The sequence below is a fragment of the Manis pentadactyla genome, chromosome 1 (genome assembly GCF_030020395.1).
Source record: "Manis pentadactyla isolate mManPen7 chromosome 1, mManPen7.hap1, whole genome shotgun sequence".
In the NCBI taxonomy this organism is placed as follows: domain Eukaryota; kingdom Metazoa; phylum Chordata; class Mammalia; order Pholidota; family Manidae; genus Manis; species Manis pentadactyla.
Window position 1 is genome coordinate 178,320,441 of NC_080019.1, and position 22,888 is coordinate 178,343,328.

A 22,888-nucleotide genomic window follows, 5' to 3' on the forward strand; every position below is an offset into this window, starting at 1 on the left:
AGCAGGGCCCCGAGGCTGTGGCCATGTGAACGGCCTGCCTCCCAACCCAGAAGTCCTCTGAGGGTGACGTTAGGGTGAGACAGGACTGTCTTCCTTTCTCTGAACCTACCAAACCCCAGACCTCGACATAGGGGTGACAGTTCTGTGTCCTCTCCTGCTCCCCTCTCCCCTGAGGGAGCACCTTAGTCCCGGGGAGGTAGGGGGTGCTGATGTTCTCCCCACTCCAACTCACCGGCCCCTGGGGAGGGGTGGGGGCCCCATCCTGACACCTGGGGCCTGGGCTGCTTGGCTTGTTGGCAATGGGGAGGTTCAGGGGTAGAGCTCCTTCTCCAGAGCCTCTTCTAAGCATTTCCATGGAGCCAGGAATGCTGGGCTTCCTCCAGGGGAAACATTCCCTAGCGGGCTGGGCCCCCACCTAGGGAGCGGGGCTGAGCAGCTGTAGCCAGCACAGCTGGGGGCAGGCGGGCAGCTGGGCTGAGGCAGGAGGGCTTCACTCACCTGCTGCTGGTTCTCCCGCTGTGAGTGGAGTCTCGCCTGGATGCACTCCCGGGTCTCCTGGAAGGCCTGTCTCTGGGAGACCTCCGCCGGGTAGTGGGTGCAGACACCCACAATGTTGGTGCAGGAGAAAATGAGGACATTGGAGACAAGCTGCAGAGGGAGAGACGAGGACCCTGAGCTCAAGCCCGGAGAGGGCACCAGTCATGGGAGCCCCAACCCTGACCCTCCTAGCCCCAAGGTGTGGAGCCCTCCAGCCCCCATCCCAGCAAATGCACATCTAGATGCCAGAAAACAAATGCCAAGGACATCCACCGCAGCTGACCGCTGCAAGTAGCAATCTTCCGGGCTCTCTGATGTCCTCAAAGCCTAAAGCTTGGCTGGCCTGTGACAGGGTGTGGCCATAAGGACATCGAGTCACTGAATAATCATACTGAACATGTCCATAGAACCAAAGATTAAATGGCTTAGTGTATTGGTGATACTGTGATGGAGCTGTGTGTGTGCTGGGGGCAGGAGGGACCCTGCAAGGAAGAGTTCAGGAGGCTGTGACAGAGTCTAGCACAGGACAAAGGGCTGCCTTTTTGCAGAGAGAAGCCTCAGCTTAGTACTCCCCAGGGATCAGCTCAATGAAGCAAGTACTTTCTGGCAACCCATGAGACATGCAGCCCTGCGCAAATCCCCTGGGGAATGAGAGAGGACAAGGTCCTGGCCAGTAGGGATCCGTGTCCACAGCGGGTCTCATCTCCTCTTCCTGGGCTCCATCCCTTCTCTGCACCAGCCCCAGCATGCCAGCCAGTGGGCACCCAGCACCACCCTCTGCTCCTTGCTGATGCCCTCCTCAGCACTCACTGAGATGTGCGTGTGGGGAAACACTGCTGCCCCTCGGGTCACAGAGGCAAGGGTGGAATTCTTTTGAAAGGAATATTTACTGAAAAGCTGAAGGAAAACAAAACACAACACAACCCACAAAGGCAAGTTTACAGAGCACATTTCAGATCCTGGAAAAGATTCTGTTCAGTCAAAATTTCTCTTGGCAAGTTCAGCTCCTGGGGCATCTGGGTAAACTGATCCTGGCCCAGCCCTTGCCTCAGGTAACATGACAGAAGCCACACAAAGGTGCTCAGGCTTCGAGGCCTCAAGCTCTCCCTCCAAAAACTTAATTCTTAGTCCCTCCTGTAGAAGGAGCTCACATGAGCCCCTGCACCTTCTACTGCAGCCCCACTGGCCCTCAGGAGCCCTATGCTGGTCCCTTGTCCGCTACTCCGTTTGGGTCCCAAAGAGCCTTCCTCTGGGACTTTAGCTGACTGGAAGGGACCTGGCAGACAGCTCCCGCACTCGTCTTCCATGGGCCTCCTCGTCTCTGGAACCCAAAAGGCCTGTCCTTGACTCAGGTCTTCATTCTCCCAGAAGGCCTGAGGTGGTCCAGATTTCCACACAGGGTCCTCAGCCAGCCCAGGCCCAGAGGCCATGTGGGCTTCGTGCTGGATGTGGTGCCACCTTTCCCTGGACACATCCTATACCCCATCTGCCCCCGCCCATGAACAGAAAAAAGACTTTCTCCTTCCCAACCCAAAGTCTTGCTTTCTCACTGGCTAAACAATAGATTCTGGTTTCCTGCTGGACAAACACCATGAGCTCCCTTCAGACACCTCTTGGATGCCCCCCAGATGCCTCCTGGATGTGCCATCAGGGAAGGGGCAGACTCAGATTCCCAGCTCCACCAACTCTGCCAATGATGCACAACTCCCACAACCCCCCACCCCAGCCCAGTCCACCCCAGGAGCCAACCATTGTCATTTCATGTAGACATATGGCAGAGAAAAACCCAACCTGTTTATCACAAGTAAAGAAGACTCTTATTCCACAGAAGCATAGAATCTGGTTGAGGAGATAAATGGTCAAAACTGACAGAGAACCAACAACAGGAAGCAGAAACTGACTCACACCAAGCAAGAGGGAGAGGAGCAGAGAGTGGAGAGATGCGAGGAGACCTCTGGGCAGGCCAGGAGCCCTTTGGGCCTGGGGCTAGGGGCACATTTGGTGAGGTCGGCAGGCATGGGAGAGGACATCTAGGAAGCTTAGGCTTGTAAGGTATCTGGGGTCCTTAAATAAATAATCCAGGTTCTCTGACCCTGAGAGGAAATCAACAGACAGAAGATGGAACTGGAAAGGCAGACTGGAGCCAGACTGGAGGGGCATCTGAATGTCCAACTGAGGAGGCCTGGCACATCCTTATACACAGGGGCCAAGAAGGACTGTTGAACCAAAGAATAGCAGGATTAACACACTGCTTCAGGAAGATTCATCAGGAGTGAGTGTATAGTGCACAGGATGGGAGATGGGTCAGGAGGCTGCAGCAGAAGTCCAAGGTATGAAGGAATAAAGACCAATACGAGGCTGGAGCCAGGCAAGAAGATCTGACTCAAAAGGAAGTATCCCCAGTGCAATGACTATGAAGGAAGACCCTGAGGACACAACTCCGGGAAATTGCTTGGGGACCACTGGGCAAAGAGTAAGGAGAAAGAATGAGATGAGCAGGTGGAGGCTGAAGGTGCAAACTATAGGGAATTCTGAAGAACGTTCTAGTTAGTGGATCTCTTTTGAAAGGAGACAGGAAGGTACCAGATGATAAAAACAGGAGTGAGACAGGAGAAAATGGGAAGGAGAAGATGAGGAGCTACCCTAAGACAGGATAATACACTATAATAATGCAACATGGCCACGTGGGGTTTATCCCAAGAGTGAAAGCCTGATTGATTTATTGAAAAATCAGTCAATGTAATTCACCATTTTAACAGATTAAATAGAAAAATCATATGGTTATTTCAATAGCTACTGAAAACATATATTAATAAATTCAACATGTATGCAAGATTTATAAAAAAAAAGACTCTTAACAAATTAAGAATGGAAAGGAAAATCCTCAGTCTAATTAATGGCATATACAAAAAGCCTACAGCTAACATACCTAATGGTGAATGAAGACTGAATACTTTCCCCTAAGACCATGAATAAAGCAAGGTTGTCCACTCTCACCACTCATACTCAACATTCTACTGGAGGTCCTAGAACACACAATAAGACAAGAGAAATAAATAAAAGGCATAGAGATTGGAAAGAAAGAAAAAACTATCTGTATTTTCAGATGTCATGATTATCTAAGGGGAATATCCCAAACAATATACAAAACAGCTACCAGAATTAATAAACATGTTTAGAAATGCAAGGATACAAGATTACAGGATACAAGGTCAAGATACAAAAAGCAGCAATATTTCTATATGCAAGCAATGAACAATCAGAAGTAGTTAACACAGTAATTAAAGCAGTGAAAATTTTAAAGTGCCATTTAATGGTACATAAATATTTATGTATAAATCTAACAAAATACGTGCAAACCTGTTAATTGAAAACTATAGAACACTGATGAAAGAAATTTTTAAAAGACCTAAATAAATAGAGATGTACCATGTTCATGTATTAGAAAACTTAACATTGTTCCAACGGCTATTCTCTCCAAACTGATGTATAGATGCAATGTAACCATAATCAAAATACAAGCAGGATTACTATTTTTTTTAGAAACTGGCAAGCCGAGCCTAAAATTTATATGGAAAAGCAAAGCAACTAAAATAGACAAAATAATTTTGAAAAAGATGAACCAAGTTGGAAGACTCACACTTCTCAATTTCAAGACTTACTATAAAGGTACAGTAATTAAGGCAGTACAATGCTGGTATAAGGATAGGAATATAGATCAAAGGAATAGAATTAAGAGTCCAGAAATAAACCCAATATTTGTGGTTAGTTGATTCTTGACAAGGATACCAAGACAATTCAGTGGGGGAAAGAATAGTCTTTTCAACAGAAGATGCTGGGATAACTTTATATTCACATGCAAAAGAATGAAGTTGGATCCCCTACCTCACACCACATACAAAATTAACTTAAGGTGGATCAGAGATCTAAATGTAAAAGCCAAAGCTATAAAGCTCTTAGAAGAAAATACAGAAGTAAATCTTCGTGACCTGAGATTAGGCAATGATTTCTTAGATATTACACCAAAAGCACAAATGACAAAAGGAAAAAATTGTATCTCATCAAAATTAAAAACTTTTGTGCTTCACATGACACCATCAAGAAAGTGAAAAGACAGCCCACAAGAATGAGAGAAAATGTCTACAGATGATATATCACACTTTTATTTTTGACAAATATAATGGCAACTAAATGGGGAAAGGATAATCTTTTAAGTAAATGGTGCCAGGACAAGTGGATATCCAACTCAAACCCACAAAATACACAGAACTTTACCCCAAATGGTTCATAGCCCTAAATGCAAAACCTAAAACTATTAAACTTCTAAAGGAAAACAGGACTTTAGGGTAGGCAAAGATTTCTTATATATACCAGCAAAATCAAGATCCATAAAAGAAAAGAAATAATACATTCATAAACTAGACTATCAAAATTAAGAATTTTCCCTTCAAAAGACACTGTTTAATCAAAATAATGAAGAGGCAAGCCACAGAATGGGAGAAATTATTTGTAAATCACATATCTGATAAAAGGCTAGAATTCATAAAGAACTCTCAAAAGTCAACAATAAGAAGACAACCGACTTTTTAAAAGAGCAAAAGATTTGAATAGACAATTCACCTAATAAGATACAAGAGAGACAAGCACAGAGAAAGATGTACAAAATCTTTAGCCCTTAGGGAAATGCAAATTTTAAGAAACAATGAGATTCTACTAAACATTATTAGGATGGCTAAATTTAAGTTAAATTAAAAAGCGAAACAAAGTAAAAAGTAAAAGAACTGCTAATACTGGTAGTATTGGTGATAATGTGGGGCAACTGGAAACCTCCTACCTTACTGGTAGAAATGAAAAATGGCGCGGCCACTTTGGAAAATTGGCACTTTTTTTGTAAAGTGAAACGTACACTTGCCATATGACCAGCAACCTCACTCCTAGGTATCTGCCTGAATGAAATGAAAAGTTATGTTCACACAAAAATCTGTGTAGGATTGCTTATGAAATTCTACTCATCTATAAAACAGAACACCCTAGTGATAACACATCAACATGGACAAGTCTCAAATACATTATGCCGAGTGAAAGAAGCCACACTTAATAGGCTATACACCATATGATTCATACATACATTATTTATGCGGCATTCTGGGACAGGCAAGACCGCAGGGACTGACACAGTGGTTGCCAGGGGGCCTAGGAGACTGAAAGGGGCAGCTGGAGGAATACTTTTGGGGTGAGGGAGCTGCTCCATATCTTGATCGTGTTGGTGGTTACGCATCTAAATGCCTTTGTCAAGTCCATAGAACTGTACATCATAAAGGATGAATTCTACTGTATGTAAATTGTACTTCAATAAAAAAGAACAGGACACAATCCAGCAGGGAAAAGGAGAGAGAATGTGAGGCTGGACAGGGAAAGGGCAGTCCTTCCTCTCTGTGAAGCCAGAAAGAGGGTCCAGAGTCTATTCTGAGGCATGACCCCTGAGGTAATTATCAGCTGGCCGCCCAGCATCCTGGTACTAGTCCTGGCCTCTCCTGCTGTAATCCGACTCCTTCTGCAGCCAGAAGGCCAATAGCAACAGACTGTGCAAATCCAGGTAAAATGATGCTCTGTAACCCAAAAGGGGTCCAAATGGCTTTGCCAAGCTTAGTATGCCTCAGTGCTCCAGTCTCCCATTCACTAAAACACGAGACAGGGTGAGCAGGAAGAGGGTGCTGACAGCCGGGTGGTGAGCAAGGCCGTAGGGAAGGGTGATTTCAGCGAATTGGACCTGAGAGTTAAAAAGTGGGATTAATATGTCAAACACACACACCACCCTCCAAAAAAAGCAGGAATCTGTGCACCAGGTCTTAACAGATGCTAAGGTCCCCGTGCAGACACTCATGTCATGAATGGAGAGGAGGCATCTGTAAAACCTTGTGGAATTCTGCTTATAGCCTTTTAGGAAGGAGTCTGCACCTTAAAAATGATCACACACCTTGGGTGCAAGGGTCCAAATGCTGACCGGTTTTCTTCCCCACTGAAAACAATGATCAATTATTGATCCTCCTCCTATGTGCCCCCCACCCCACCCCACCCCACCCCCAGAAGGCAAGCATAGCAGAAGCATAAACCCTGTACTTATGTAACAGATTTAATTAGTCAACAACAGGTAACAGCAACAATGGCAGGTAAACCAGGCCTAATTAAGGGTTTCTTGGTTTCCCCTGTGCCAACCACATGGGACACATCTAACCACAGGGAACATGCACATGTGTGTGTGTGTGTGCCTGTATGTGTGAAGGTATACCTACATTACACCAGGATTAATGAGGAGACCAGGCCACACAGCAAAACCTCAGCCCTGGGAGCAGCTTTTGCATCTGCTTTTAAAACAAACCCTACAGATGGTTTGGGTGCAGGTGGCCCCAGGACACCACCAGGAGAAACCCCACTAGAAGAGAATGTTTGGAATTCTAATCTGAGCGGAAACCCAGGGGAGATGACTATGAATATTTACAACTCTGGCCAGCATTTCTAAAATGCAGCACTTCAGAAACCACATCTCTTGCTGCCTGCAGGCTGCAGGTCTGATTTGGCCCCAAGTGAAGTACAGCGTGCTAGCGCTGCGCAGCGTCTCCTCGGCAAAGGCAGAGAGAAATCCCAGCAGCCAGCCTTGGGCACTGCAATCGTTGGTGCCCTGCTCTCTGGGTTTTTAGAGAGCTGTATGGGCCCACTGCCCTAGACTTGCTACTCCCCAGTCCTGGGAGAGGCGCAGGGCAAAGAGGAATCAGGAACAGAAGGAAATGAGTTGGGGAAGACCCCCTCCCAATGTACTATTTTTCATGGCTTCTTTTCTGACCAGTCAGCTTGCCCCCTGCAAAGTGCTTCACAAGGAGTGTCTGGTGGTGGCAGTGCCAAGGAGGAGAGGAATCAGAATTTTCCTGGGAGCCAGACTTAGTGATGGGGGAGGGAGGCAAGAAGTTCAGTTAAATTTGAATTTCGGATAAACAACGAAATGATTTTTTTTTTTAGTATAAGTATGTCCCATGGAATATTTGGGACATACTTATCCTAAAAAATTATATGTTGTTTCTCTGAAATTAAAACTTCACTAGTGACTCTACTTTGCCTGGCATCCCTATCAGGGAGCCTTTTCAAACCTGTCCTCATCCATTCTGAAAACCGTTTCCCCTTGGCTGAGCCCCAGTACACTGGGGGTGACCCAGCTCCCCTGCCCCCTACCCGGCTACTTCTTCCAGATCCTCCACTCCTGGTGGCTCCCTGCACAGGCAGATCACTGCTTTTCCCTCCACATCCGCATCTGAAATCACCCCAGCTAAGTGCAAGCCAAAGTTGGGATCTGACTTCCCGGATCCACCCACCTGGCCACGGGGACTAGACTCCCTCAGGGCCTCTAGTGGCTGCTGCCTGCTCTGCTGGGTGTAGGAAGGGAGGGCAGGTCCTCTCCTGCAGGTGGGACTGGGACCCCAGCCCTTTCCTGTTCTAGTCCTTCTCCTGTTTACAAGTACACAAAACCAGCAACCAAATGAGTCCCAAAGAAAAGGAGCTGACAAGCTGCAGAAGAATTCCTTCCGTTTGCCCCAGATTTCATTTGTCCTACAATGTGGTGGTGAGAAGCTCAGGAGACCTCAGCGGAATCCCATTATGACATAAAGTAAAATAAATCAAGGAGGGATAATCTTAAATTATATACCCTTAGAAGGCATATTGGCACTGTTCTTTGTGTACTGTACCATGCTCAATTAGGTGCTAAACGGCTTTTTAAAAATATTACAGATTTTTAACTTTATTTAAATCATAGTGACGCCTCTTTAAAATGTTCCCTTTACAAAGCATAAAGACATCTCGCTGAATGCTTTTTGGTGATTGAAGCCTCATTATCTCTGCTTGGGGGTTTTGTGATGAGATCCTCTTTCATGGAGGTGGCTGGTCTGTCTCACTAGCTGTGGACAAATAGGACCAGGCTCCCTGCTCTCTTCATTCCTACTAGGGGCCTGCTCAGATGGCAGCCCCCTCCTCCCCATTCCAGCCCGGATCTAGCTGCTCAGGGCTTGCCCATCTTCCTGCTCCTGACTCCTCCATGCATATTATCCTCTATATCAGAGATCCTCATATCCCTTCACATCATGACTCTTTCCTGCTCCAAAGCCTGCCATGGCCCCCTATTACTAGTAAGATAAAGCCCCATCTCCCGCACTGGCATTAAGACTCTACAAGTCTCATCATAGGCCACATCTTCCTCCTTATCACCTACTTCAACCATACAGGCTATTCACTGCCTCTGGAAAACACCAATCTACACTATGATTCTGAAAGTATTGTGTGTATTTAATACAATTTTACTGTTCCTAAAATCTGGCATGAAATATTTAAAAATCTACAATTAGCATCAGCTTAATATATTTTTAGGAAAAGACAAAATAGACTAAAACGTGAAGAAGGACCAGTATCGAGGAGTGACTGGGTGCCGCAATTTTCATTATTCCAAACACTTTCACATGTAACATTGCTGCATCCTCACTGCTTCCTTACAAGATAAACAAGTTGGGTGGTATCACCCCATGTTTGCTGATAAGGAAACTAAGTTTTGAGGTGGGAGCCCTCTGTCCATGGTTACACAGGAGGCAGCAGAGCTAAGTTACAGATTGTCATTCCAGCTTGGAGCTCATCCTGCCGACACTACTAAGCTCTTATTTATCCCAACTTAATTTAGATCCACTTTTGTTTTATTCTATTTAATTAAGAAATGCTCAGCTTTCTTTTACCCTCGTCATAGATGCCCCAGGCCTTCTTCATAGATCCTGGCCATATAAAACGCTGCTGATTAGGCAGCTACTGCCAGCCACTGCCTCTGAATGCACTTGCTCCAAGGTGCAAGGGAGGCCAAGCCTTACTCTGGTAGAGTTTCCCTTAAGCATTTTTCCATTGAGATGTAATTCATATACCATAAAATTCATCTTATTAAAGTATACAATTCAGTAGTTTTTAGTGTATTCTGAAGGTTGTCCAACCTTCACCACTATCTAATTCCAGAACGTTTTCAACAGCCTAAAAAAAAGCCCCACATCCATTAGTTTCCCACTTCTATCCCGACCCCCAGCTCCTGTCAACCACTAATTTATTTTCTATCTCAATGGATTTGCCTGTTATGGACATTTCCTATGGATGGAATCATGTAATAGGTAGCCTTCTGTGGCTGGATATTTTCACTAAGCATAATACTTTCAAGACTCCCCTCCGTTGGAGCAGGTCTCAGGACTTCATTCCTTCTTATGGCCAAATAATATTCCATAGCATGGATACACAATCTTTTATTTATCCATTCATCAGTTATGGACGTTTGAGTTGTGTCTACTTTTTGGCTATTATGAATATTGCTGTTATGAGCATTCATGTTCCAGTCCTTGCCTGGATGTATGTTTCCAGCTCTCTTGGGTATAACCCTAGGAGTAGAATGGCTAGATGTTCCGGACTGAATGTTTGTGTCCCTTCCGCCCAAGTTAAAATCCTAACCCACAAAGTGATGATATAAAGAGGTGGGGCTTTGGGGACGTGACTAGGTCACGAGGGTGGAGCCCTGGTGAATGGGATCAGTGCTCTTATAAAAGAGACCCCAGCTCTCTCTAACTCTCCTTCTACCATGTGAAGGCAGAGTGAGAAGATGGGTGGTCATCTGTGAGCCAGGAAGTGGGATCTGACCACACACCGAATCTGCTGGTGCCTTGAACTTGGACTTCCCAGCCTCCAGAAAAGTGAGAAATAAATACAGCTATAGTATTCTGTTACAGCAACCCAAGGGCACTAAGACACCGGGCACCTGGTAAATCTATGTTAAACGTTTTGAGGAACTGCCCGGCTGTTTTCCAAAGTGGCCGCACCACTCGTATTGCAGCCAGTGGATGGAGGATTCTGACTCCACATCCACCCCAGCACTTATGTTTGTCTGTCTTTTTATGACAGCCGTCCTAGTGCGAGTAAGGTGGGATCGCATTGTAATTTTGATTCCCTTACATTTTAAAGCAAACAATGGCAATAACGAGTGAGAGAGTTTATCCTGTAACTTGAATGGCTGTGCTTTAGAGTAAAATGCCACCCTGTACATTTTAGTTTTGTCATCTTTGGCTACTTATTCCTAGGAAGATGCCAGACCTTGTGCGTGCATCCAGAAGAGGAATAACAGCTTTAACATAGCAGGGCTTACTTGAACAGGATGTCCTCTTTATGAAATATGCATTCATGAGAGAAAACTTCAAAATCATAGGGAAAAAAGGATCAATTTCCCACCCAAAGACAACCAGTGTTAACTGGTTTATTCCTCTTTCTTTTTTAAAAAATCTGCTTACTGTTTTTTTGGTTTTGCTTTTGTGAAGCTGTGATTTACTGTTTAAATAATTTGATATCCTGTCTTTTTCACTTAACGTTATAACGTTAAGTATGTTCCCATGTTACTACAACTTCTAATGCTGCAGGCTTCCAGGAGGGAGATGTGATCAGAGCTGGACTTCGGGGAGATGAAGGTGACAGCTGGGAGAGGCAGCAAAGGTGAAGTAGCTAGAGGTAGGCAGACCAAGAAGAGAGCTGGGGAAATGGCCCAGGTAAGGAGGAGCAGGGCCTGAGAGAGGCTAGGGCCCTGCCAAGGGGAAGGGGAGTGGTGTTCGGGACGGCTGGAGCCAGGCATCCGAGAGGAGAGGGCTGCAGAAGAAGGAAGGGCTTCTTCAATTCTTAATCCAACAGGGAAGTCCTGGGAGGTGCTGGTGTTGTCATGAGTGGAGTGAGTAAGACAGAGTCTTGAAAGCATTTTAAATGGAAGGGAGAAATTCAAGGAGGGGCTGCAGAGCCAACAGTGTCAGTTACAATTTGAGATGATATTCTGAATATAGTGGGTGAAATAAAATACACTGTTCAAATTTATTTCACTCAAGACTTTTTGTTTTACTTTTCTAGGTACCTCAAAAGTTAATATTATGTATATGGTTCTCATTATGTTTCTGTTGGACAGTGTGGCTATAAAACAAAGAAGAGGTGTTGCTGGAGGAACCTGGAGCATAGTGGACAAGGGATACACCCAGGGATATTCTTCAGAATATCAAACTGCTGTTTTGGAAAACTTGACAACTGGAGAATTGACCCTAGAGCCACACCTTTGGGCCTCAGAGAGACTGGCCTCCCTCCCTGCCCTTTAGGGGGTCATTTTCCAAAGGCTCCGATTCATTCATCGGCCAGGCTCAGGCAGACCTCAGGTGGCTCACCACACAGCAGCCACTCCCTCTGGCTTTTGGGAGTGTGAAATGTGGGGGAGAAAGGGGAAGTGGGTGTCTGGGGCTGAGACTCAACCAGTGAAACCTGGAGGCATGAGGGGCTCAGGTATACATGTACACTGTGGTATTAGGGCTGTCTAGACAGCATGCCAGCTTCTCTGACATGTTATGAAACTTGGGCACTTTGGGAAAGTATATGAATTTAAAACCGTGGGGAGAAGGGGTAATGAATGAATGTCTGGAGGCAGCACAGTGAGGCGAAACGGTTGGAACTTAGGAGGTCAAGTCCTCATCTTGGACTTGAGAAAATAAAAAAAGATCACTGTGGCTCTAGGCAAGTCGCTTTTCCCTGTGGACTTCAGCTTCCTCACCCATTAAACCAGAGAGGTAATGGGTTTGGCCAAGGTCTTTGACACCTGGGACAGTCCCTGGAGTGGCCATGGCCTGGGTCTCTGGCTGTTCAGGTAGGACAATAGTCCTCAGCATACCACTGGGAATGGAAATATCCACCTACAGGATTTTCTGAGAAATCTCCGATTTCAAATACTCTGTCTCCAGTTCTCCTGAATGCAATGGGATACTTAACATTGCAGCTTTAAGACAGCTGGTCACGCCTGGAAGTTGTACAAAGGTCTCCCACCTGGCCCATGCCAGGTCCATGGGGAATCCCAAAGGAGGCTCAAGTCCTTTAGAATCTGCGCCAGGCAAAGCCCGGCCCCCACCTGCCACCCTCCAAGGTGCAGGACTCACACATACAAAGCAGGGTGGAGGTGCAGATACAGCCCCACCCAGCCAAGGGCACCAGGACGGCTGGCTAGGTGGGAATGCCTTGGAAAGGCTTTCTAGAGAAGCTGGATGGTGGCTCCGACCACCTATAAACCGCTTCTCACGCAGTCCTCTGACCTCTGGGCTACCGAAGGATGTGCTCTGTGGCCTAGCAAGAGATTTTGTGGGCTAGAAGTTGATTTATAATCTGAGTACAAATGAAGTTTCTCTCCTCCAAAAATCTCATCTTGGAGAACAATCACCCAGCCTCCCCCCAGCTCCCCTCCACCCCACCAAGTTCTCCACCCTCAGCTTCCTTCTTCCTCCCCCTCCCGGGAAAGTCAGACAGGCTTTCATTGTTCCAGGTGAGCAGTGGTGACAGATGAGGATGATGCTGGGCTGTGTAGGTGGAGGGAAGGGGCTGACAAAATGCTGGAATCAGATTCAGGGAGAGAGAAAGGAGCACACACACATACACACCCCACACTGCCCCAAATACCAAGTTCTGCATTGCACCCTACATAGGTGCGGTGCGGCCTTCCCCCTGCCTTCCCCACCCACCATGAACCTTCACCCACCCATGCCACCTCCCTCCCGTCCTCACCTCCAGGGCCCATTTTAGGTCTGCTGAATGTGGAAGAAAAAAAAGAAATGCTAAAGAGAAAGTGAAATTGCCACCTAACCTCAACTTGAGTGCACAACATGTGTGGGTCTGTGAGGCAGGCCCGGCTCCCTGTGGCTTACCCAGGAGCTGCTCAGGACAAGACAGCAATGTCAGGTGCTTTGGCGAGGATTTGGGGCCCCAGAGGGCACCCCCAGAGGCTGCCTGCAGAGAGAGGCAGGGAGATGCTATGGAAAGAGTGCTCTGCTCGGGGTCGGGGCACACAAGGGCTAGCCTTGGGACTTTGGGTCACCACATAACCTACCGGAACCTTAATGCGCTCATCTCTAAAAGGAAGCTAAGGACACCTGCTAATGAAACACGGATGGCAAACACGTCCCAGGACTAAGCCAATACAGGCTGTACTTGTGATACTGTGGATGGCTTGGCAATGGGAGGACGAGATGAAAGCCCCCCCCAGGGGTTGGCCATGACCCCTCTGCTCACTAGTGTATCCTTATCCTCAGGATGGAGGCTGACACACAGCAACACCAAGAAATGTATGCTAAATGAATAAATGGATGAAAAGGAAGTTAAGGGCTGCAGGGCACTTCCAACACCTTGAACATTCTAGCTCACATCAGAGACAGTCCAGACCCCCAGCAGTCTTTGCCTCTGATACTGAGCATCAAGACAAGGCAGGAGAGGGAGTTATAGGACCCCTAACCACAGGAATGCCAAGACCTGTGTCAGAATTAGAAGAAACACAGAAGAGACAAGGCAAGATGGACAAATGAGTCCTAACCACCATGTACTAACCGCCATGGCTAGAGAGGGCTCGGCATGGTTTCCATCAGAGCTGAGCATGAGACAGGTCTATGTGTCCTGTGAGTAGGGGGCACAGCTCTGCTGGGCTGGGAACTACGAGACCTGGGTGTAGTCTGGTGAGTCCCTTACTGGCTGGTCAACCTTGAGCACATCGCTGGGAAGTCCCCAGAGGCCGAGCCTGTGCGGAGAAATGAGATAATGTGGACGTGAGGCTTGCAGGAAGGCTTGGCGACCAGCAAAGGACCTGGATTACTGCAGGGCCAGCCCTCCTCCTCACAGGCTGGGCCACCTGGGCAAGTCCTCTGGGTCCCATGAAGTTTCTTCTTATGGAAAACAGGCAAATGTGACCCCAGGGCTCTCAGCTGCTTCCCAAGAGCCTTGACATCCTGAGATTCTGGGAGCCTTCTCTGTGATGTGACCCGGCCTCCTAGAGAGAAAAGCAAAGTTGGCCCCGGTCTCCACTCACTCTTGGCTGTCCTGCTAACAGGGGGTAAGAAGGGTGACCAGGGGTGGCCTCGAGGTCATGGGCCCAAATCTTGGAGCATAAGATGTAAGAGTCAAGTCTTTTCCCCCAGGACCAATGGAAACATGACCTGGTGCTGAGGGTGAGCAACTAAACTCAACCGTAACTGACACAAGTCTATAAAGAGCACCCAGTGGGAAGAGGGCAGCAAGTGTACATTTTCAGACTGACCCTCCCTGCACACTCCTGCCCCCAGAAACACACTTCCTCTTGAGGACCATCTGGTTAGCCGTAGATTATCACACCACCACCTCTTGACATGCCCCTCAGCATCGATAATTGAGATAAACCTTTTTATCTTAAAGGCTGTGGCAGGGACTGCTTTTTGTCCACCTAAATTCATTCTCCCCCTCTTCCAAGATGATACACAGTAGCCGGGCATGTGGCTGCCCAGCTCGAGTATTCCTCAGCCAGCCTTGCAGGTGGGTGTGGTTACATGGCTCAGCTCCAGTCAAAGGGGAGTGAACGGAAGTGATGGGTGCATGTCATCAACTTCCAGGTCATCTCCCTTTCCTTCATCAGACAAGCGCCTTGACCTGCCTGCACCAGCACCTTTGTTCACTTTCTCCTGGGCTAGAGTAAAGATAGGCCCCAACCGCAGATTCGGTCAGACAGAAGAGGGTAATGTCCTTGCAGGTGGTGGAGCAAGCCCATGGCACTGGGGCAGGTGCCTTCAACTCCGTCACCTGAGAGAGAAACGTACCCTCATCTTCGTACAGCCTCTGTATCTTGGTGCCTCTCTGTGACACAGCTTAGCCTCCACCTTAACTAACGTGCCTGCGCACAGCAGAAATTTCTAGATCTGAGCATCGAGCGGCAGCCCGAGCTCATCCTTCCTCCTCTCCTCCCACTACTCGCTCCAGGGCGGAAGGGGGAAGCCGCAGCATGCAGAGCGCACGGAGGAGGGGGTTCAGGGTGGGCTGAGAGGCGTGAAGACTGAGGGCTCCCGAGGTGGTGGCCCTGACGAGAGCTGGGTCTGAGCCCAGAGACAAAGCAGGCAGAGTGGCTGGACTCTCAGGGAGAAAGGAAGTTCAGTGGCCACACTTCACAAGCTGGGGAACGGAGGCCCGGAGGGAAGAAGGAGCCGGCTCTGCACTAGCTCAAGGGGATGAAGCACGTGAGGGGAAGGAACACAGGATCTGGGGTCGGTAACCTGGGTTCAGGCCCCAGCTCATTATTTATGAGGTGAGCAGTGCACACTGAGTAACTTCATCTTAGTAAAGCCTCAGATTCTTCTCCTATAAATAGGAATGATTCTATCTACTTCTCAAGGACTGTTGATAAACTAAATAGGGCAATAATATAAAATGTCAGAAAAGCAATTACTCTCCCACCACCTGTGTGGGTTTAGAAAGCAAGAAACTGAGAACCCCAGTCAATGTACCCCCATTCCCGAGCGGAGTAGGGGGCACAAGAACATCGGTCGGTACTTGAGGAGTGTCTGGAAGCACCAGGAACAGTGCCGGGAGCTTTTCCCAGAGCACCTCCCCGGAGGAGTGACACACGGCCAGACCAGGGCACTGTCCACGGCAGGGCTGTGAGGACCGGGCAAGGGCGAGGTGCAAGGCTGCTGTTCAAGCGCCCGGGGCTTCTCCCCAGGAGGGGCCGAGGCCTCCAAAGATGGGGACCATCCCTGCCTCCTCTGCCCGCTGGCCCCTGCAGGCTCTTGTCTGGGGACCACGGGCTTTCACTGAAAAGCTGCAAGCCCTTTATCTACAAGCAGGGAATTGGGAGGCACTTGGGGAGCCTCTGCTTCAGGAGTGAAAGCAAAGATGGAAGCTTCTTGGGAGGTTCCCAGAAAGCTGCCAGGCCTGGGCCAGCCCAGGCATTTGAACCTTGTTTCCAGTCTGGTGGTCCTTCAGCATTTCCATACAGCCAAATGCAGGGAAGGACACAGTACCTGCCTCAGGAGTAGCTGGGCCTTAGGCTGCTGTCAGCCAGAACTGGGCAGAGGGAGCGGCTCCCAAGAGAGTAGGGCAGCTGAGCCCCTGAGGTCTGCAGCAAGCCTGGGAGGAGGGCTTGGGCCATCTGCCCAGAAGCCCCTCTCACCCTTAGGCCATTTTTCTTCTTCCTCTTCTACAATCCAAGTTTCTTTCTTCAAAATAGTATTTGAGTTGGTGGAGGAAAGTGAATTCAAATTCAGCCCTTACCTGGCCCCAGGGGTTGTCCCTGGTATATGCTCGGGCCCTCACCCTGCCTGGCCAGTGTCCCTTGGCAGAGAGCCATGCCCAGGAGCTCCCATAAAAGGTGAGCTCCCATGCTGGTTAAACATTTTATCTCTTGCCTCAGTTTACCCCATGTTCCCTGCTAGAATATTCAACTCTCTTAGTCCCAGCTGCTCACATGGACCCCAGCCCCGCCTCCTCACCTTTCCCAAAGACTCAGGAGCAGCACCCTTTGCTCTGACCCTCCAGGACACAGGCAAAGAGCATTACCCAGAAAGGCTGTAGGATCCAGGAAAGCAGCACAGTGCTCTGTGGGCAGGATATCAACCCCTGAATGGCACCCCCATCCTTACAGACCCCTAGTGAGACAAGCCAGGAGAGTCCTTTCTCCTCCCCATCTGGAGGAAGCAGAGTCCCTCCCAGGGCTCAGAGGTGGATAGAAAGAGGCCGACTCCTTGATAAGGCAAATTGGACTAGAACTCAGGCCAGCAACAGCAGATGCTCTCTATTCCCTGGCCACGTGCACGCGCCTGGGATGATAGAGCATGAGAACATGGCAGCCCACCTCCCCACCACCACACCCACTGAGTGCCTTGCCCCACACCAGCAGCAAGGGCAGAAAAGCCCCACCAGGCTGGTGACTAGCATCAGAGTCATTCTTGATAGTTTTGACTGCTGCAGATCAGGGTCTGCAAGATACACCTACATGGAAAGGAAGCCTGGGGTACATCCTTGGTAGACCCCTATCTGATGCAAATGCTCACTCCCATAATAAATCAGCTTGGCAAATCTGAATGTTCATTTCTTGGGTTTTCTTAAAGAGGGCCACAGCTACATCAGAAAGCAGAGCCTGGCAAAGCCACGTTGGACCCTGGGCAACCTGAACTCTAACAAGCAGAGGGGAGGACAAGTGTGATTGGAAATGTGGGCTGCCAGTCTCTCTAGGTCAGCCAAGATATTCCTCCACTCTGGGAATTTTCCACAGCAAACTACTACCCAGGATCAGCCAGGTAGCTCTCTGGGTGCAGGGACCACATCTCATGGAGCCTTAGCACCTCACATAGTGCCTACACTCAGCAGGTACTTGACAGATGTTTGGTAAGTAGGAGAATGGGCAAACATGTCAAGGAACGGCTGGTGCTCAGCACAGCCATTTCCAAGCAACTGATATATATACAAGGAGTACAGACTGATGTGACCTCAGCGTGAGCCCAAAATAATTAAGGGAGGAAGTCTGCCACAAATCATCCCATGCATTCCAAGCTATCAAACACATTTAGGAAGCCTCCACTGTGTCCATGCTGCTGGCTCCCTGGCTCAGTGCAGCAAACGGAGTTGGCACCCAGAGGCATAGAGAACAAACTCTCTTGGAGCCCACCAGTCTCTGCCAGGCTGCTCCAGGAGCTAGAACAGGCCTGGAAGAATGAGGGCTGACAGAGGGACCAATTCGCCCCACCCCATCCCCAGAGTCCCACAGCAGTAACCGCTGCCCCACCCTGAAGGGCACTGGGGAGTTGGGACAGGGGTCCTGTGAGCATCTCAAGTGCTAGTACAGCCACCTAAATTAAATTGCCCTTGTCCAAATAAACCTGCTGCTGGCGTGCACAGAGCAGGTCCCGGCTTTCATCACTGATGCTTGCTGAGCTGTGGGATTTGGCCAAGAGGCCAGGAGACCTCCCCCAGTAACAATGGGTCAGGCCTGAAGGAGCACAGGCCCTCGGCTGGAGTCCAATCCCATTTCTACTGCATGATTACTTGGGAACCCTGGGACACATCTCTTGACCCTTTGTGTCCTATTAAATCAAGACAGGACTTCCTTATATTTGATGGAGAAGTTTCTACTGATCATTGTGGTCCACTCCCAATTCTCCATATTAAGGGAGTCAAAGCAGTATGCGACTGGCCCTGTGAGACATGCTAGAAACATTTACATTGTGGCCCCTGTTTTCCAGGCACTCACAGTTAAGGTAGAGAGCATAGGAGAAACCACACGAATAGACGATGTAGAGCAAGATGGCTGGGTTCAGACTGCAAATGCTTCCATGGCCACAGAGGCCAAAACGGGCTTCTGGGAGGGGTGAAATTTGGGTGGGGAGGGGAAGTTTTCAGATGAAAGTAACAACCTTCAAAAAAATCATGGCATGGCTGGGCCAGTGAAGAGGCCACCCAGCAGGATCAGAGAGTGACAGGTGACATGCTGCATATTCTAGTGGCCCAGATGGTGAGCCACTGTCTACCAGGATGGGAAGCTTGCCTGAGAATCAAAAACAATAAGGAACCACTGCAGGTTGGTAGGGGGAGGCAGATTCATAGATGAAAGGCTATTTAAAAACAGCTACTACTGGCAGTGTGCAGGCTAACTTCATTTAATCCTCATGACAATCCTATGAGGTGGGTGCAATTAGAACTCCCATTTTACAGACACAGAAATGAGGCACAGCAGGGTTCAGTGACTTGCTAAGGCTACACAGCTAGGAAGTGGCTAACCACTATACTACACTGCCCCCACTCCCCAAGAGGGAAGAATAATTTGTCTGCAGTTGCAAACAGCAATGGAGATGGTAGAAAGGAGGCTGGGTCTGCAGACCAAGAATATTGTTGCATTAGGAAAATGAGGATGGTGTAGGGCCCGAAAGGTAAGAGGAATCCAAGAGATTCCAGGAAGGAAGTATTGACAACACTTGAGGCAGACCAACCCAAGCCTTAGGAGACTTGAGTGTTTAGGGAAGCCTTGACAGAGGTGGAAAAGTTGAGAAAGTCACCAATTATAGGGCAAATGAGGAGTTTGGACTGAAGAGTTGAGAGCGTCCAGAAGATGGCCATGGTCATGTCTCCTTGTTAACTTCTTTTCCCACATAGTTTAACCTCCACCTACAGCCCAGGTCTTCCCACGCGACCCGCCAGGGGACTGAAGCCCTCACTCACCCTCTCGCAACCCCTCCACAGGCCCGTCTACCACCGGCAAGGAGTCCCTTATCAAAGAGTCCTTTCCCCGGTGCAGCACATCTGTTCCCAGGGAAATGGACAGGATCTGGTTAGTGTCTGTCCACTGCCTTGGAGTCCAAAGTGGGGGACTTAGGATTTCCAAGTCTGTGCATGTGAAAGCATGCACATGTGTGTCAAGATCCTGCAGATATAAACAGCTCCACCTCTGAAAAGGAAGCACACTCTCGTTTTTCTTCAGTGGATGACAAAAAGAGATAAACCAGGTGCTGAGCTTTCCCAGCTCCTGCTGCCCAGTGATCTCAGCCAAGAGCGCTCTCCGCAGGGCATCCTTCCTGGAGACTCAGGGCCCTGGTGGTCAAGCATCAAGGCATCACCCTAACAACCCACCTACCCTGTCTCTGGCTCAGCCGCCCATCTGGGACGGGCCCCTCTGTTTCCAGTCTTCAGAGCATAACCTACTAAGTGGAAATCGCAGTCAAGTAACAGCCAGCCTGCCTACTATGTGTGTGCTCGGTGAGGTCCAAACACGACAGTCAATCTCTCAAACTCAGTCCCAGATGCCTCCAGGAGTGGAGGGGTGCAGGGGAGTTAAGAAGATGAAGTGGCCAGAAGGAGAGGCTCGAAGAGAGAAGTCGGAGCAGGCAGAAGGGAAGAACCAGTCCTGAGCCTTCAGCAGGGAAAGGGCAGGAAGAACATGTTTCCCTGAAATATTCCCAAAGCCTAATTTTAGACAATAGTTCCCTTCTCCACCAGCATTCTTCCCAGAGTTAGGATTCGCATCTGGTGAATTCCCATCATCCCCTGAGGGAGTTTCATCCTCTGGTGTTTCAAGCATGGAGAGCTTTTAATTTGAGCTGAGGCAGACCAACAGGGAGGCATGGCCTGGCAAGAAGGAAACCTTGGGCCATGGCCTTTCCAGAATCATTGGCATGTTCACCCACACAAACACACCCACCTGTCCACCTCCAGGTGACGAGAACAGAGCAGACAAGAAGTGGAGCTCTTCACACAGCAGCTGAGATGATCTTTGCAAAACATAAACCTGATCATGTAAACTACACTTCCTCTCCCACTTCAAACTTTGATAATTTCCAGTCTCTTGGAATAAAATCCAATATCCTTCACTCAGCTCCATGGGCTTGTGTTATCTGCTTCCTTCTGCTTCTCTAGCCTCATCCTACAGCAGCTCTTGCTGTCACTATCCTTGAATTCAATTCCTGCTCCATCCCACCACAGGGCTTTACATATGCTAGCCTCTTTCCCAAGAAAACCCCACCCCCACCCTCACCCCTCTTTGCGTAGTTACCTCCTACTCTTTAGACTGCAGCCAAATATTTGATTCCTCTGAAAAGCTGTGCTCTGAATCCCCCAAAGTGACTGTGACCTCCCCACATCAGCCACCAAAGGCCTATGTGCTCCCTTTTGTGCTGAGTGCTGCCAGGATTTCAGTTACGGGGCGATTTCTCATCAGTGTACAGCGCCCCTACTGGACTGAGAGCTTCGTGAAAGCAGGGCCCGTCCGCAACATCAGCACGAGCACAGTGCCTGGCACAGAATAAATCCGGAAGGAGCACTGATCAATGGGTGACTGGTGGATGAATGAATGAACAAGAAACTCAAGCCAGTTATGAGCTCAGCATTCTCCAAAGCTAGATCTATAAATTTCACTTCAGATCAAAGCTGAGAAACAGCTCGGGCATGGCAGTCACCTTCCCTGACTCTTCACCTTGAGCCCAGAAGCCTTCCTTCTTCAGCGTATCCACTCAGCTCTCCACAGCCTCACCCTGAGAGGGCCCACTTTCTAGATGAGGACACAGGTTTGGCACTCAAGACCACACTGTCAGACAGCAGGAGAGCAGGGTCTATGTCAGGCCCTTCAACCGCAAGGTGCTTCTGCACCAGTCAGAACAATATGCCACAGCAAGAGCACACCCAAAACCTCAGGTGCTCGCCTCCACCAAAACTCCCAGAGAGGCCAGGGACTCTAGGCCCTCTGGGCCATGTGGCCCCTAGGGGACTGTGGAAGGGAAAACAGAAGGCTGGGGGCTGCTGGGGCCCTGAGGCGATAAGGGAGACCATGTCCTGGGGCGCCCACCTCCCAGCCCCACTCCTCAGAGGCTCCAGAGGCTCCAGCTGGTCCTGTCTTGCAGGAGGATGCTTGACACCACCCTAGAGAAGCCCCACTTCCATGCTGAAACCGAAGGCTGTTATCCTGGTCACCTCCCAGAGATGCCGAAGGACTACCAGATCAGACTTGGTCTGGACGGCAGAGAGACTCCAGCCTAAAGGGGGAGGGAGCCCTGGAAAAGGCAACAACCTCGGGCTCAGGTCCTGGCCCCAGCACTGATCGGCCAAATGTCCTGAGTTATGTCACTTCATGCCTTTGTTTCTTCGAAGGTAGAATGGTGATGCTCTCACCAGCTCCGGCCTGCTGCCCAGGGTTAGTGCGTGGATTAAACGCTGTTTAGATGAAAGTGGCAGTGGTTATTATAAATAGGGGGAGTCGCCTAAAGCTCCAGGGCAGCTCCTGGCTTTGGCTGTCTTCTGAGTCTGCAGAACAGGCCCGTGTTGTTAATGCCACCTCCTGCGTGCTCATTCTCCGAGGATCCTACCTCAGTTTACAGGGTGAAATTCTCTAAGCAAAGTGAATTCCTGGTACTGGCTACTGTCCTGTAGTACTTGGATACAGCCTCAGACTTCCAATTTCCTTCCATACATGCTGGTCACTGGGCTGGCACCTCATGCACCTACTCACATACAGATGTCTACCATCTCTAGCCAGGGGGCAAGGACCACTCATAGGTACCTCACCTTTATGCCTGGTCTTCGGCTGGTAAAGTTCCAGAGTTGGAGGGTGGGTTGATATGGGGGTGGCAGAGCGGTGCGGAGGACCCAGAGTGGGGGTGGGAAAGGGGCAGGTTTTACGAGTCACAGCGAGGCCCAGAACTCCCATTAGCTCCCCTCCTGGAGGGCAGTTCTCTCTGCTTCTGTGAAATAACAGTGAGTCTTTCCTCTCTGGGGCAGAAGAGCCCTGTGAGGCAAGAAAATAACTTGCCAGGGCGGGAGGTGGGTTTGTGAACTTCGGGAGAATCCGGGACAGCAACTGCTGCTGCTTTGATGGGGAAAGGGGGCACTGGGAAGGGGAGGGAAGGCGTGAGAAGGGAGTGGGAGTGGCAGACAATGGAGGCTGTCAGGAGAGGTGCCTGTGACAGCAGAGCGTGGGAAGGACATGTGGGTGAGGGTGGGGTCGCCTCCCAGGGGC

The 22,888-nt window shown here is 49.1% G+C and overlaps 1 protein-coding gene across 3 annotated transcripts in view; it reads right to left on the bottom strand.

Moving 5' to 3' along the window:
* Positions 1 to 22,888, bottom strand: part of ADCY5 (adenylate cyclase 5) — a 152,493-nt gene that overhangs the window by 72,938 nt on the left and 56,667 nt on the right. For all 3 annotated transcript variants that reach the window (XM_057503356.1, XM_057503353.1, XM_036905615.2), the window contains exon 2: positions 499 to 648. In XM_057503356.1, coding sequence (XP_057359339.1) covers positions 499 to 648 — 150 coding nt within the window. The remainder of the gene's footprint in view (positions 1 to 498; positions 649 to 22,888) is intronic.